Raw genomic sequence first — 16,758 nt, forward strand, 5'->3', positions numbered from 1 at the left:
TTCTAGCCAAAGCAGTCAGGCAAGAGGAAGAAGTAATAGCCATCCAAATAAGAAAAGAGGAAGTCAAGCTATCTCTCCTCACGGACAATATGATCCTGTACTGAGAAAATCCTAAAGACTCCTAGAATTGATAAATGACTTTAGTAAAATTTCAAGATGCACAATCAATGTGCAAAAATCAGCAGCATTTCTATACAGCAATAAAGTCCAGACTGGGAGTGAAATGAAGAACACAATCCCACTTACACTAGCCACAAAGAAAATGAAACACCTAGGAATACAGCTAACCAAGGAGTTGAAAGATTTCCATAAGCACTACAAAACATTGCTGAAAGAAATCAGAGATGACACAAATAAACAGAAAAACATTTCATGCTCATGGACTGGAATAATCAATATCATAAAAATGTCCATACTGCCCAAAGCAATGTACAGATTCAATGCTATTCCTATCAAACTACCAACATTCTTTACAGATTTAGAAAAAAACACTATTCTAAAATCTATATGGAACCAAAAAAGAGACCAAATTGCCAAAGCAATCTTAAAGCAAAAAGGACACAGCTGGAGGCATCATGCTACCCAACTTCAAACTACACAATAGAGCCACAGAAACCAAACAGCTTGGTATTGGCACAAAAACAGACACACAGACCAATGGAACAGAATAGAAAACTCATAAATAAAACCTGACACCTACATCTATCTGATCTTTGACATGGCCAATATGAATAAACAATGAGGAAAGGACTCCCTATTCAATAAATGGTGCTGGGATAACTGGCTAGCCACATGCAGAAGATTGAAGCTGGACCCCTACCTTTCACCATATATAAAAAGTAATGCAAAATAGTTTAAAGATTTAAATATAAGACCTCAAACTATAGAAATCCTGGAAGACAACTTAGGAAATACTCTTCTTGACATCAGCCTTGCCAAATAATTTTTGGCTAAGTCCCCAAGAGCAATTGTAACAAAAATTGACAAGTGGGACCTAATTAAACTCAAGAGCTTCTGCACAGCAAAATGAACTACCAACAGGGTAAACAGGACAACCTACAGAATGAGAGAAGATACTCACAAACTATGCATCTGACAAAGGCCTAATATCCAGAATCCATAAGGAACTTAAACAAATCAACAAGCAAAAAACAAGTAACCCCGGCCGGGCACAGTGGCTCACGCCTGTAATCCCAGTACTTTGGGAGGCCGAAGCGGGTGGATCCCGAGGTCAGGAGATGGTGACCATCCTGGCTAACATGGTGAAACCCCATCTCTACTAAAAATACAAAAAAATTAGTTGGGCGTGGTGGCGTGCGCCTGTAGTCCCAGCTACTCGGAAGGCTGAGGCAGGAGAATGGCATGAACCTGAAAGGCGGAGCTTGCAGTGAGCCGAGATCACGCCACTGCACTCCAGCCTGGGCGACACAGCAAGATTCCGTCTCAAAAAAAGAAAAAGAAAGTAACCCCATTAAAAAATGGGCAAAGGACGTGAACAGATACTTCTCAAAAGAAGACATACAAGTGGTGAACAAACATATGAAAAAGCGCTCAGCATCACTAGTCACCAGAGAGATGCAAATCAAAACCACAATGAGATACGATCTCACATCAGTCAGAATGGCTATTATTTTAAAAATCAAAAAACAACAGGTGCTGGTGAGGCTACAGGGAAAAGGGAATCCTTATGCACTGCTGGTGGGAATACAAATTAGTCCAGCTACTGTGGAAAGCAGTCTGGAGATTTCTCAAAGAACTTAAAACAGAGCTACCCAGCAATCCCATTATTGGGTAAATATGCAAAAGAAAAATCATTCTACCAAAAATACATGCACTCATATGTTCATCACTGCACTATTCATAATAACAAAGACATGGAACCAACCCAGGTGTCTATCAATGCTAGATTGGATAAAGAAAATGTGGTTCATATACATCATGAAATACTATGCAGCCATAAAAAAGAGTAAAATCCACCGGGCTCGGTGGCTCATGCCTGTAATCTCAACACTTTGGAAAGCGGAGGCAGGAGGATCACCTGAGGTCAGGAGTTTGAGACCAGCCTGGCCAACATGGTGAAACCCCGTCTCTATTAAAAATACAAAAATTAGCTGGGCATGGTGGCGAGCAACTGTAATCCCAGCTGCTTGGGAGGCTGAGGCGAGATAATCGCTTGAACCCGGGAGGTGGAGGTTGCAGTGAGCCAAGATCTCGCCACTGCACTCCAGCCTGGGCAACAAGAGCGAAACTCCATCTCAAAAAAAAAGAATGAAATCATCTCCTTTGCAGTAACATAGATGGAGCTGGAAGCTATAACCCTAAACAAATTAATGCAGGAACAGAAAACCAAATACCTCATGTTCTCACTTATAAATGGGAGTATGCATTGAGCACACATGGACGTGAGTGTAGGAACAATAGACGCTGGAATACTTGAGGATGGAGGAAGGGGGAGTGGGTTAAAAAAATAAAAAACTACTTATCAGGTACTAGACTCATGACCTAGGTGACAGGATCCATACTGCAAACCTCAACATCACATAATATTCTCATGTAACAAATCTGCACATGGGTACCCCCATATCTAAAATAAACGTTGAATTTTAAATTTTCACACACACTGTATGATTTCATTTATATAACATTATCAAAATGGCAAAATTGTAGAGATGAAAAACAGATCAGTGATTTCCAGGGGTTAGAGATGGCAGGGGGAAGGGTATGTAACTTAAGGGTTTGTGTGAGGGATTTCTGTATGGAATCTGAGATTATGATGGAATAGGTCTATATCTTGATTATAGTAGGGGTTACATAAAGCTACACAAGTGATAAAATGACAGACAGACACACACACACACACACAGTACAAAAAAAAAAAAAATCCCAGCAGAAATGTTACGTAAATCAACAAAATGATGATAGAATTTATATGGGAAGGCAAGTGGCATCGAATAGCCAAAGCAATCTTGAGAAAGAACCATGTTGGAGGACTCACACCATTTGATTTCAGAACTCTTTATAAAGATTCAAGACAGTGTGATATTCATGACATGATAATCACATAGACTGATGGAACAGAATAGAGAGTTCAGGGGGCCAGGCACAGTGGCTCACGCCTGTAATCCTAGTACTTTGGGAGGCCGAGGCGGGTGGGTCACTTGAGGTCAGGAGTTTGAAACCAGCCTGGCCAACATAGTGAAACCCCATCTCTACTAAAAATACAAAAAAATTAGCTGGGCACGGTGGTGGGCACCTATAATCCCAGCTACTTGGGAGGCTGAGGCAGGAGAACCGCTTCAACCCAGAAGGCAGAGGTTGCAGTAAGCCAAGATAACGCCACGGCACTCCAGCTGGGCACAGAGCGAGATTCCGTCTCAAAAAAGAATAGAGAGTTCAGAAATAAATCAACAGATAAACGGACAACGTATTTTTGACAAAGACACGAGACAATTTAATGGACAAAGGAGTCTTCAACAAACAGTGCTGGAACAATTGGACATCTATAAGCAAAATGTAAATAAACCCAGCAGCATATGCAAAAAATCACTCAAAATGGATTATATGCCTAAATGTAAAACCTAAAACTACAACATTTCTAAAAGAAAAAACAGGAGAAAATCTTTGTGATCTTGGGTTAAGCAAAGATTTCTTAGATACAACACCAAAATTATACTCCATAAAAGAACAATTGATAAATTGGACAACATCAAAATTAAAAATTTCTGCTCTCCAAAAGAGACCAAAAAATAATAATGCAAAGACAAGCACAAACTGTCGGAAAATAATTGGGAAAAATGCATTTTATAAAAAAAAGTTGTGTTGAGAATATATAATGAATCACAAACCCCATAACAGGAAAACAAGCAGAACTCTCTCTCCAAATATATAAAACTATAATAAGGTGCCTCTACATACTTATTAAAATGGCTAAAATTAAAAGTACAGTCAATATTAAGTGCTGACAATGACACAGAGGACTGGAGCTCTCATGCATTGCTGGTGAAAATGCAAAATGGTACAGCTTCTTTGGAAAGCAGTTTGGCCATTGCTTAGACACTTAAATATATATTTATCAAATAACTCAGCAATGTCATTCCCAGGCATTTATCCAAGAGAAATTAAAATTTACATTCACATAAAAACCTGTATGCCAATGCTTACACTGGTTTTATTCATAATTACCAAAAATTGGGAACAATCCAAGTGCCCTTCAAGAGGAGAATGAATAAACAAAGTGTGATATGTCCACACAACTCCACTCAGCAATAAAAAGAAACACAACTTGGATGAAGCTCAAATGCATTATACTAAGTAAAAGAACCAAACTCAATGGTTCCATTTATTTGACATGCTTGAAACAGGCAAAAATGTAGAAACAGAAAACAGATTGATGGTTAACAAGTGCTGATGGGAAGAGGAAGCAGCCAAAGGAGTTTTTGTGGGGTGATAGAAATATTCCAGATATTGATTTGCTGACAATTACACAATTGTATGCATTTGTCAAAACTCATAGATCTACTCACCATTTCTGGTGAAATTATAACTCAATTAAAAATACATAAAATAATAGTTTTGAGCAATCTGCAACAGCACTGATAGTGTTTACAACATATTGTTACATTTAAGAAACTACAAAGCAAGAGATACACTCTGAGCACAATTATGTAAAAATTTGTATTATGGCCGGGCGCGGTGGCTCACGCTTGTAATCCCAGCACTTTGGGAGGCCGAGGCGGGCAGATCACGAGCTCAGGAGATCGAGACCACGGTGAAACCCCGTCTCTACTAAAAATACAAAAAAAATTAGCCGGGTGTGGTGGCAGGTGCCTGTAGTCCCAGCTACTCGGAGAGGCTGAGGCAGGAGAATGGCGTGAACCCGGGAGGCGGAGCTTGCAGTGAGCCGAGATCGCGCCACTGCACTCCAGCCTGGGTGACAGAGCGAGACTCTGTTTCAAAAAAAAAAAAACTTGTATTACATATGGGAAAGACCAGAAGGGAATGCAGATAAATGCAAGCAGACAGTAATGATTGTGTTAGGGGCACGATGCTGTGTTCTCCCTTTGACCTCCAAATTTTCAGCAATATATTCATTTTCACTTGATAATAATGAAATACAGTAACCAATCGATGACAGATGTAAACGCTGTCTTAAAATAATTTATCTTCATTATTTTTAACATATTCTTTCTAATTTGCTTCCCTGTCCAACCTGCCATCAAATATATTCCTGCTAAGTGGAAGACCGAAAGCTAATTAGCTAATTTTGAAAGGGCAAATTTTAAGGTCAATTAATACCTGATTTGTGAAAACAATTAGAAAAAATTAATTACATTTTCCACTGATCAGAAATAAACCTTCCCACACAATCTTGCCTTTAAAAAAAATAGATAATTTAAGTCTGTCAATCCGACAACCAATTGTATTTAAGTACATCTGTCATTCTTACGTACTATTTTGGAGATACAAAAAAATTGATTCAAAATTTTCTGAGATTTAATTAGGCAAAGTGAATGGGAAAGAGAGAGTGGAGAGAGTGGGGAAGTCTGCGTGTCACTCTGTGCTTAATTTTTTTTTTTTTGAGACAGAGTTTCGCACTTGTTGCCCAGGCTGTAGTACAATGGTGCGATCTCAGCTTACTGCAACCTCAGCCTTCCAGATACAAGCGATTCTCCTGCCTCAGCCTCCCGAGTAACTGGGATTATAGGCATGTGCCACCAGGCCCAGATAATTCTGTATTTTTAGTAGAGAAGGGGTTTCTCTATGTTGGTCAGGCTGGTCTCGAACTCCAGACCTCAGGTGATCCACCTGCCTCAGCCTCCCAAAGTGCTGGGATTACAGGCGTGAGCCACTGCACCCAGCCCTGTGCTTACTTTTTTACGAATAAAATTAGCATATTAGATTAAAAAATTCATCATTAATTTGGCAATTTTGTTTGTTCCATGTCATTACGATTGTATGGACAAGACGTATTCCTCTAACAAAAGGGTAGAAGTCCTCAGCTAGGACGGGGGAAACAGCCTTGAGGAATGCCCAGCAGCGTTCCAGGGCTGGACATACAGAGCATGCGCAGGGTCCCAAAGACAAGGGTTGAGGTGCCCAGAGAATGAAGTCTGCTTTCTCCATACGTCTTTGTGGTTGGTTCCCTCTGTTATAGGAGTACTGCTAAAGGAGGGTAAAACCGTGACTCATGTCCCAATATAAAATGAATGCAGGTCAATATTTTGTTTAACTCATCAATTAGAAGACACTGATAAGATGCGAAAACCATACATACATGGGCAATTAGAAATGCTGAATTGGGCCGGAAGCGGTGGCTCATGCCTATAATCCCAGCACTTTCGGAGGCCGAGGCGGGTGATCACGAGGTCAGGAGATCGAGACCATCCTGGCCAACATGGTGAAACCCCGTCTCTACTAAATATACAAAAATTAGCCGGATGTGGTGGTGAGTGCCTGTAGTCCCAGCTACTCGGGAGGCTGAGGCAGGAGAATCGCCTGAACCTGGGAGGCGGAGGTTGCAGTGAGCCGAGATTTCAACACTGCACTCCAGCCTGGGTGACAATGTTGAATTGAACTTACAAATAAATGCAAAACTAGACAATGCATTCCACGGACACAATCCAACTTTACTTCTAGGGAAAAGAGTCATTTGCATTATTGTCAGCTTTCTGATCAGTTGCAAACAGTGAAAGATGCAGATAACCTGGAAGGACTCCAGACCTCCCTTCACTTCCTATAAAAGACACCAATCATCTTTGCATTCCATTTCCAACTTTTTCACAACAATTTCCTTCATCACTATTCATCTCTGGGGTTGGTGGTGCCTAAGTGGCTCCCAGGAATTGGCCTGCTGCTACTCACACCCTCCAGCAATCCCATCCCTGAGTGTGGGCTGGACCTAGTGACTGGCTTCTAACCAACAGAATACAGAAGAAGGGATGGTGTCACTCCATGATTAGATCACAAAAGACTGTCCCTTGTGCCTGCCCAGATGGAGTGGGCCCCTGGCAATGAGCTGAGGTGGCCTCCAGTCAACAGCCAGCAAGGAACCGAGGCCATCCATCCAACAGCCCAGGAAGAACCACACCCGGCCAGCAACCACACAGATGAGCTCAGAAGCGGACCCTGCTCCAGCTGAACACTGAGATGCTACGGCTCTAGCTGACAACTTGTCCCAGCCTGTGAAGACCCTGAGCAGAGGACCTAGCTCAGCTGTGCCCAGATTTCTGACCCATGAAACTGAGAAAATAAATATGTACTCTTTTAAGCTGCTAAGTTTGGGAGAAATTTGTTACCTGGCAATAGATCCTGAATTCACTCTTCCTTCCAGCTTTCTTTATATGTATATCCTGCCTTGTTTCACACAGATTTTAATCATTTTAAGAAAATACCTTGTAATCAGTTTGTGCACAGGTGATGTAACTGACCCAAGAAATTGCACCTGAGCTGCCTGGGAGCCAAAGGAAAAAGGGGACACGGAAGGCTACAGCCTCTGCCTGCTTCTCTCCTGCACAAACGACAGAAAACCCGGCTGCAAGGGGATGTTTGCCAGAGAGCTAAAACATAGGCCAGTACAGTCCCCCAAATTACCTTTTCAACACAGTCTGAAGCAATCTGTTTGCGGCATCTCATAGTGTTCTTTCGTTCTGCTCATTCTCTTCACAACTGAACCCGTAATAGATGAGTTCAACTTCACGGAGCCTAAGGGGTTTGCTGGTTTCCACATACCTGAGACTCCCACCTATGCTAGGTTCAAAGACTTACATCTTCTCTCTAATAAGAATACTGTTTTCTTTTTCATTTTCTGCCTATTTTCATGAAACAGGAAGGGGAAAATGTAATAAAACCCTTCAGTAACCTTTAGCCTGAGACAGGAGTGTGCTGTTTCAGGGACCTCGCCTAGGTGCACGTGCACAACAGCCTGTGCCCTCCACACTCAGACATTCACACCAGTAAGCCCTTCCCCTGAGATCCCTCACCGTGGGTGGGATGGGCCAACAGGCCATTCTCCTCATGGTGCTGAGAGCTGCCCCTTGGGGCTTTGGTTCTCTGTTGCTCCTCCTCCTGGGAGAAGCTCTGCATGGGAGGTGCTGCTCACTCATGAGGGCTCATGCCTGCGGACAAGGGTGGCACCTTCTGGCATCTCCACACTCAGCCTAGGTAGTTGCCAGTGCCATCCTGACACCCCCTCCCCGTGCCCTGGGCAGGCTGTGGGGTCAGGGCACCCTCAGCCCTCCCTTCACTGGACCACCACACCTGCCAGCTCCTGCCCCCATGTGCCTGCGCCTGTCAGCACCTCTCCACGCCCTCCTTCCTCCACCACCTGGAATCCTGCCTGGCTGCCCAGGGCCTCCTGCCTGTGGAGCTCATGACAGGCCCCAGTCTGCCCCTGGTACACCATACATCGAAGCAAGAAGTGAAGTCAAAGAACTTGGAACATATGTTCTTCTGGTTTTCCCAATTCTTGTCTCACTGGAAGCTGAACATTAGCCTTCCATCACTCACATCCTGGCTGGGACAATCCTGCTGCCCCATCTGTCTCCCCATGCACAGGCCACACAGTCCTTCCGGCCATATTAGACACTTCCCAACAAACCACTCTTTAAAGAAAAGGAAAAGGCAAGCCTCTCGCTGGGAGAAGATCCTGCAACATGGGACCAGAGAAGGTTAATTCTCAGACTATTCAATATGAATCTGGGGGGAACAGACACATTCAGTGTATAACAGAGAACATTTGCTGCAGGCTGTTTTTAATAGCACACACTGGGGGGTGAGGAGCAGAAACTGAAAAGCCGCCAACAGGAGAACATGTGTGAATGGTAGCATGTTCACATAATGAAATTCTATGCAAGGAGTTCACACGAATGAACGAGAGCTATAGGCATCAGCACAGAGAAACCTCAAAACACGTTGCCAAAGAGAGCAACTCAAAGTTTCACCACTTGCAAAAGGACAGCATAGACTATAAGTCAATAGAAACATGCAGTGAAAGTATGAGCACACACGCTGGGGAGCTCCCCCTGGAGCGGGCAGGATGACAGCAGCAGCATGCACCACACCCGCATGCAATTCTGTGGTGCTTTGTTAAAGGCTGGAGAGACCATCAGTACTGCAGGGGTCGGGGCTCTGGCTGTGGGAACGAGGATCCTCAGATCTGCCATGTAATCGATACGGCCCAACAAAGACAAGCAGAGACACCTACTCATAGGATGCTGCTTTTCTCATTACAAGGACATCTGTGTGAACTGCAAATTATAGGTTTGCAGTATAAGCACTGACATGTAAAAACCACTCATTGTCTTTACATAAGTAAATATTTAAAGAGGTATCAAATTTTTTCTTAAAGAATGAAATCATGTCTTTTGCAGCAACATGGATGTTGCTAGAGGCCATTATCCAAGTGAATTAACCCAGGAACAGGAAACCAAATACCGCATATTCTCATGACAAGTGGGCGCTAACCCCCGGGTGCACATGGACATAAAGAAGGCAGCAGGGGACACTTGGACCACACAGGGGCAGGAGGAGGGAGGGTGGAAAAGTAACTATTGGGTACCATGCTGACTACCCGGGTGATCAGTCGTACCTGAAACCTCAGCATCACACAATATACCCAGGTAACAAACCTGCACATTTAACCCCTGAATCTAAAATAAAAGTTGAAATTATTTTTAAATTTCCTTTTATGTAAATTCTGACTTTTCTGACATGAAAAACAATACTCAGTTAATTCACCTGCTGTATGTATAGAAATAAAGCATGCCCTAGGAGACATATGCTTTCCAAAATTGCAGAATAATTGCAATACCTTAAATAATATATTAAGTGTTAAGTCTTCATGCTACAAACTCTCTTTTCTATTTTTATTATCTTTTGGAGCTAAATTAAGTTTATCATATTTTACAAATATCAGTCATCAAAAACTAAGTCAGGAAAGTGATCTAATGCTGGAAAAATTCTTGCAAAATTTCTGGAAATTTTTCCCACAACAAACATGGGGGAACAATGCTCATGGACACCCAATCTGTGTGAAGTCCACATTTACAAGATGGCACTATTTTAAACTCACCTCCCTTTTGTGAGAAATGAAGCAAACTCCTGGCCTGCAGGAGCCCAAGAGCTCTGCCCAGTGGTCCCGCTGGGGCAGGAGTGCGAGGGGTCAGCCCTGCCGGCTCCCCGCAGAGGCCTGCGCTTGCCGGCTGCAAGTTCAGCGAGTCCAGTGGGCATGGACGTCTGCAGGAGCTCCACTGCCGCCGCGCCCGAGTACTGCCTGCCGTCTCTGCCCTCCAGATGCATGCTCCACTGCCAGTCTTCTCTCTAGAGCAGCCAAAAAGAAACCACTCTTGATGAAAGGCACACTGGGACTAACGTTTGCACCTTGGGAGTCCGTACAATAGGAAGGTTGCTTCTACGGAGGTGGTCCCAGAGTTCCAGCATCCTAACCACGCAACAGAATTTCACACTAGGGAGAAGTGAAGCCAGCTGGACTTCCTGGGTGGAGTAGGGACTTGGAAAACTTTTCAGTCTAGCTAAAGGATTGTAAATGCACCAATCAGCACTCTGTGTCTAGCTAAAGGATTGTAAATGCACCAATCAGCACTCTATAAAATGGACCAATCAGCACTCTGTAAAGTGGACCAATCAGCACTCTGTAAAGTAGACCAATCAGCACTCTGTAAAACAGACCAATCAGCAGGACGTGGGCGGGGACAAATAAGGGAATAAAAAGCTGGCCACCCCCCCCAACCAGCTGGACTCGCCTTCCAGTCTGTGAGTGCTTTTGTTCTTCACAGTAAATCTTGCTACTGCTGTTTGGGTCTGTGCCACCTTTAAGAGCTGTAACACTCACTGTGAAGGTCTGCAGCATCATACCTGAAGTCAGTGAGACCAAGAGTCCACCAAAAGGAACTAACTCCGGACACTCTAGCAATGGCCTAAGTAGTTAGCAACAGAGAGCTAGTTAGGTAAATTGTGATGTGTGCACAGCATGAAATTCTGTGCTACGTTAAAAATGATCTAAGAGATGGTTCTTGCTATCGGGAAATGCTGAGGATGTGGAAAGAATAAGGACAAGTGGTACACTGATTTTTTTTTGAAATAAATATGTATAAATTACATACATACAACAGAGGCCCAAAAGACACACCCTCCAAAACATGGCTACTTCTGGATGGCGAAAGTGCGCACGGGCGTCCTTTTCCTTTGGTTTTGTCTCTTCTATGATTTTCACATTTTTTGCGTTTAGCAAATATACTTTTCTGGTGAGAATATAATACCTACGATAAAAGTAAAAACTATTCCTATACTTGTAAAGTTATGCTGTCCTACTTTGGGGCTTATATTTCAAACCACTTACCACTTTATTTTTTACATTTTGAAGCATCCTACAGCACCAGAAATGACCTTTGGCCTTGCAGCTGCTTAGTTTGCTGTCCAGGGTTGCCATGAAGCCAGGACTGACTGTGCACTTTGGCCAAGCAGGATTTCTGGTGCTGAGATGCAGAGGCACGTGCTGGGGCTGGAGTTAGCACAGTAGTGCGTCACCACTCCTAATCGCCTGTTTCCATACAGTTTTCACAATACCCCATGAGCACAGAATTGCAGTGGACCCAGGATGACGGGAGTTTGCTGAGACTCAAAGCAAGTACAAGACATGTCATGTCTACAGCTGAGTAAGCCAAGCACTGACAGCCCCAGACGCACACTTCCTGGTGGAGCCAGAACTTACTTCAAATATAGAAAGACATAACATTTGAAGAAACCAGAAAGATCAAGGAAGTCCATATATCTTTTTCACCACTGTTATTTCCCTGCTTTAACCAACCACTTATGCTGAAAGTGATCACTCACAAACCAGTGAGCTGAAGGCAGGCCATGTCGGCAGAATGTTCTTGTATCATAAAAGTGAGATAAAGCAGTTGCATTCGTTTTAGACAAGGTTCCACTGCCTGGTAAGAACAAAGTACAAATGTACATACCAGCTACAAAAGAGTTGTCTGATTGCACAAATTCCACACACAAGCTAAATGTTTCAATATTTTCATTTAAAACTGATGTGGCATGATATAAAGATGACCAGTAAAAGTAATGCTAACAATTTAAAATTTAAATTTTTTTATTTAGAATAATGACATTAAATACCAATTTAAAAGCACCATGACAAGCCGAGAGAGAGAGAGACTATGGAAGAAAGGGAAAAACTTTATCCTTACCATTAATGGCATTTTCCCTGGTTTTTGAACAAAGGACCCCACAAATTATATAACTGGTCGTGCTGAGACTTTAGAGGGGGTCCTCCTGCTCTCCATTCACAATTCCAGGGCGCCATTGCCCCTCCTAAAACAGCCAGCTTCTTTAGAAGAACATGCCATTGGAATTGTCACAGACTGAATGTGTATGTGCCCTCCAACAAACTCAGAGGCTGAAACCCTCCCCTGTAATGGGATGGTATTCAGAGGTGGGGTCTCAGGGAGGTGGCTGGGATTTGGAGAGGCCCTGAGGGTAGAGCTCTCATCAATCGGCTCCAGACCCTTCTGAGAGTCATGGGAGAGCTCAGCTCCTCTCCACCATGTGTGGACACGGCGAGAAGGTGCTGTCTGTGAACCAGGAGGTGGGCCCTCCCCAGACACTGAATCTGTTGGTGCTGTGATCTGAGACTTCACAGCCTCCCAAACTGTGAGAAATTATGTTTGTGGCATAAGTCATCAGTTTATGGTGTTTTGTTACAGCAGCATGAATGGACTCACACAGGAACATACCACCCACCCTTAGTGCAACAAATGTCCATTCTCTTTCAGGCCATGTCCCTTCTCCAAGACCTCACTCCCCTCCTTCCCGGTGGAGCCTCTGTGGTCCAGCAAACGCCCTCCTCTTACTTGCCCCAACTCATTCTCTCAAACTTACCTGATAAACGAGTTTTTTATTGCTGCAAAACAAATCACCACAAAGTGTACCTGTTTAAAAGCACACATGTGTATAATCTCAGAGTTTCTGTGGGCCAAGGCCAGGGTGGCTCAACTGGGTTGTCTGCTTGGGATCTCAAGGGGCCACTGGGCTGTGATTTCATCTGGAAGCTCCAATGGGGAAGAATCTGTTGCCAAGGTCACTCAGTGCAGACAGGATCCACGTCCTGGTGGCTGCAGGACTCAGGGCTGCAGCTTCTTGCTGGCTGTGGGCCAGCAAGAAGTTTATGGTGTTTTGTTATAGGAGGCCCCCTCAGAGGCCCCCTTCACCCCAACAGGCTCCTGCATCCTCACCATTTGGGCTCCTCCGGTATGTCTGCTTGCCTTTTCAGGCAACAAGGAGCATCTGGAGAGCGAGCAGCAGTGAGGCAGAGTTTTACAGGCTATTACGTGTCAGGGCGACATCTACCACTTTGCTGTATTCTGTCAGCTGGAGGTCAGTCCTGGGTCCTGCCTGCCCACACTCAAAGGGAGAGGACTAAACCAGGGTGTGAACACCAGGAGGTGGGGACCATGGGACCCTAGAGTCTGCCACCTGTGGCCAAATCCCAACCCTGCTCAGCAGCTGTACATGTCTGTAGAAAACCTTCCTTGCTGCCTATGCCTGCAGATGACATCATATTAGGAACCCCAGGTGGGCCCCAGTACTGCCCAGCAATCCCACCACACCTCCCCAGGCAGTGTATGCACCTGCTCTCCTCCACTCCCCACTTAAACCCCACACACCCATCCCCCTTTCACTCCCAGCTGCTGCCTCTGCCTCTTGCTTCCTTCACTGACTGAATCAGCCAGGGTCCAAGAATGAAATAGAAGCTACTCTGAGAACTTCTAGAAGGAGCTGGAGCCCCAGAAGAGATTCCCCAAAGAAGAGTGGGGCATCCTCCCTCCCCAGTCTCCCAGAAGAGTCTCCTGTTGGCTGAACCCAAGCCAGAGCCCAAGCTCGAGTCAGACACTGGGATTCAGAACACAGTAGGGCAAGAGTGAGGAATGTCTCCCAAGAGCAAAACATCCCAGAATGGCCACGCTGGCAAAACTAGAAACAATGAGAATAAAAGCCCAGCCTCTCAAGGACACACTTGTCTACAGCCCTGCCAGGTACAGTGGAGCCCACCTGCTCCCACCCCAGCCCAGACTGCACTGTTGCATTCCTCCCCAACCCAAACCTCACAAGCTGGCATGCAAATGTACAGTCCTATCTGCCAACACTAAAAATATACAGCTCAGGACTGGTGCTTTCAGGAAGACAGAGAAGACCTACTTTTCCCTGTTCTTCCTGTTAAGTACAACTAAAAACTTGATGTTTGAACAAAAAGCCCCAAGAGAAGCCTGCACACAGCCAAAGGACCAGGAAATGAGTAGCCTAGCAAGACAGAAATCTTTTAGACAATATCTGTTCTATTGCAGCATAATACTGCAGACCCACATCCACTCAGGAGAGCAAAGGCTGAGTGGGCACCCTCCAAAGGCTATTACACAGTGCCTGGCCCCCAGTCCTCACAGGGATGCTTCGCAAAAGACTGAGTAGGGAGTTTTGATATTCACCGTTGCTGGGTGCTAGGGAGTTCCACCTCCTCCCTACACATTCCTCCCCCAGTGGCTTAAGTGGGGACCACCAATGTGAGGAGCCTGGACTTCATCCCTGCCCTGCAGTAAAAGGGACCCCTGTCTTTCCTTGCTGACATGGTGTCAGAGGAGGCCAAGTGGAGAGTCAGGGCATTCACTTCTGCTCAGCAGTAATGAGGCCACCCCCCAATGGTGTCACTAGAGGTCAGTAATGAGCAGTAATGAGGTGTCCCACCCCACTCAGCCAGGGTGATATCAGCAGAGGCCTAGTGAGAGGCAGAGGTCCCACGCTCACCCAGCAATAAGGTGGAATCCTTCCCCATCTTGGGGAACCTGAACTTCTAACCATATCTGGCAGCAATGAGGCAATGTCAGGCCCTTCTGCTGGAGTGGTGTCAAAGGAAGGCAACTAAACAGAAGGGTTAAGTGGTGATTAGAGTCTTATAATGTAATACTCAAAATATGCAGGTTTCACTCAAAACCACGTCATAGTGATAACCAGAAATATCTCAACTTGAAAGAAAATACATGATGACACCAAGATGATGGAGATGTTGGAATTATCTGAAAAAAAATTTTTAAATCAGCCAAAATAAAAATGCTTCAACAAGCAATAACAAACACATTTGAAACAAATGAAACCCAGAAAAGTCTCAGCAAATAAGAGCCAAATGAAACTGAAAAACACAATAGCAAAATTTTAAATGCAAAAATGAACTCAACAGTAAAATGGAGGGGACAGAGAAAAGAATCAATAACTGGAAGACAGAACAATAGAAATTACTCAACCTGAACAATAGAGAAAACATAGTCTAAAACTATTTATCAGAACCTCAGAGACCTGTGGGACCATAAAAAAAGATCTAACTTTCATATAATCCAAATGCCAGAAGATAATGAAGAGTATGTAGCTTAAAAAGTATTTGAAGATATCATGGCCAAAAACTTCCTAAATGTGGCAAAAGACATAAACCTACAGATTTGAAAAGCTGAGCAAACCCCAAATGAGATAACCCAAAAAAAATCCAACATATATAGTGGGCAAAATTTTAAAAACTAAAAGCAAAGAAAAAAGTCTTAAAGAGAGAAATTAAAATATCCCTACAGGGAAAAAAACAATTCAGATGAAAGGAACCATGGTGGCCAGAAGAAAGTGACATAACATTTTCAAGTAATGAGAGGAAGGAACAGTCAAGCCAGATGTCTACATCCAGTGAAAGAGAAATCAAGATGTTTTTAAAGAAAACTAAAAATTTATTACCAGCAGACCTACCCTGAAAGAATGGCTAAAGGAAGTTCTCTAAACAGAAAGGGAAAATGAAAGAATACATTTTAGAACATCAGGAAGGTAAAAGAATATAGGTAAGGAGAGGTGTGGTGGCTCATGCCTGTAATCCTGGCACTCTGGGAAGCCAAGGCTGGCAGATTCATTGAGCCCAGGAGTTTGAGACCAGCCTGGGCAACACGGCAAAATCCTATCTCTATTAAAAACACAAAAACTTAGCCAGGCATGGTGGTGCATGCCTATAGTCCCAGCTACTCAGGAGGCTGAGGTGGGAGAATTACCTGAGCCAGGAAAGTCAAGGCTTCAGTGAGTCAGGATTGTGCCACTGCACTCAAGCCTGGGTGACAGAGTGAGACCCTATCTCAAAAAATAATAATAAAATAAAATAAAAAGTAAGTCCAGGCTCAGTGCGGTGGCTTATCCCTGTAGGTAGGCTCATCCCTGTAATCCCAGCACTTTGGGAGGCCGAGGTGGGTGGATCGCCTGAGGTCAGGAGTTCACCACCAGCCTAGCCAACATAGTAAAACCCCATCTCTATTAAAAATACAAAAATTAGCCAGGCGTGGTGGCGGACACCTGTAATCCTAGCTACTTGGGAGGCTGAGGCAGGATAATCATTTGAACCCAGAAGGTGGAGGTTGCAGTGAGCTGAAACCGCACCATTGCACTCCAGCCTGGGCAGCAAAGCGAAACTCCATCTCAAAGGAAAAAAGAAGGTAAGTCCACGCAAGATTCTTAACAGATGCATCATGTGCTATTTTCATTCAGAGAATGCAAGTGCTTAATGGAAACAATTCTGTCATCTACTGTTGACAGCATGCTACTGAATAACATTTATACATAGGTAAATACATTTTCCCTCTCCTCTTGATTTTCCTAAATTCTGTTGAATGTTTGAAGCAAAAATTTTAACACTCTTTGATGTGTTTATCAATGTATGCAGAGGAA

The 16,758-nt window shown here is 44.0% G+C and overlaps 1 protein-coding gene across 5 annotated transcripts in view; it reads right to left on the reverse strand.

Moving 5' to 3' along the window:
- Positions 1-16,758, reverse strand: part of OCA2 (OCA2 melanosomal transmembrane protein) — a 335,403-nt gene that overhangs the window by 306,961 nt on the left and 11,684 nt on the right. For all 5 annotated transcript variants that reach the window (XR_010121073.1, XM_055278476.2, XM_055278475.2 and 2 more), the window contains exon 2: positions 10,070-10,317. Coding sequence is in view for 4 of the 5 variants with exons in the window: in XM_055278476.2 (XP_055134451.1) it covers positions 10,070-10,296 (227 nt within the window). In the remaining variant the exon portion in view is untranslated. The remainder of the gene's footprint in view (positions 1-10,069; positions 10,318-16,758) is intronic.

The sequence above is a fragment of the Symphalangus syndactylus genome, chromosome 5, assembly GCF_028878055.3.
Source record: "Symphalangus syndactylus isolate Jambi chromosome 5, NHGRI_mSymSyn1-v2.1_pri, whole genome shotgun sequence".
NCBI classification, from domain to species: Eukaryota; Metazoa; Chordata; class Mammalia; order Primates; family Hylobatidae; genus Symphalangus; species Symphalangus syndactylus.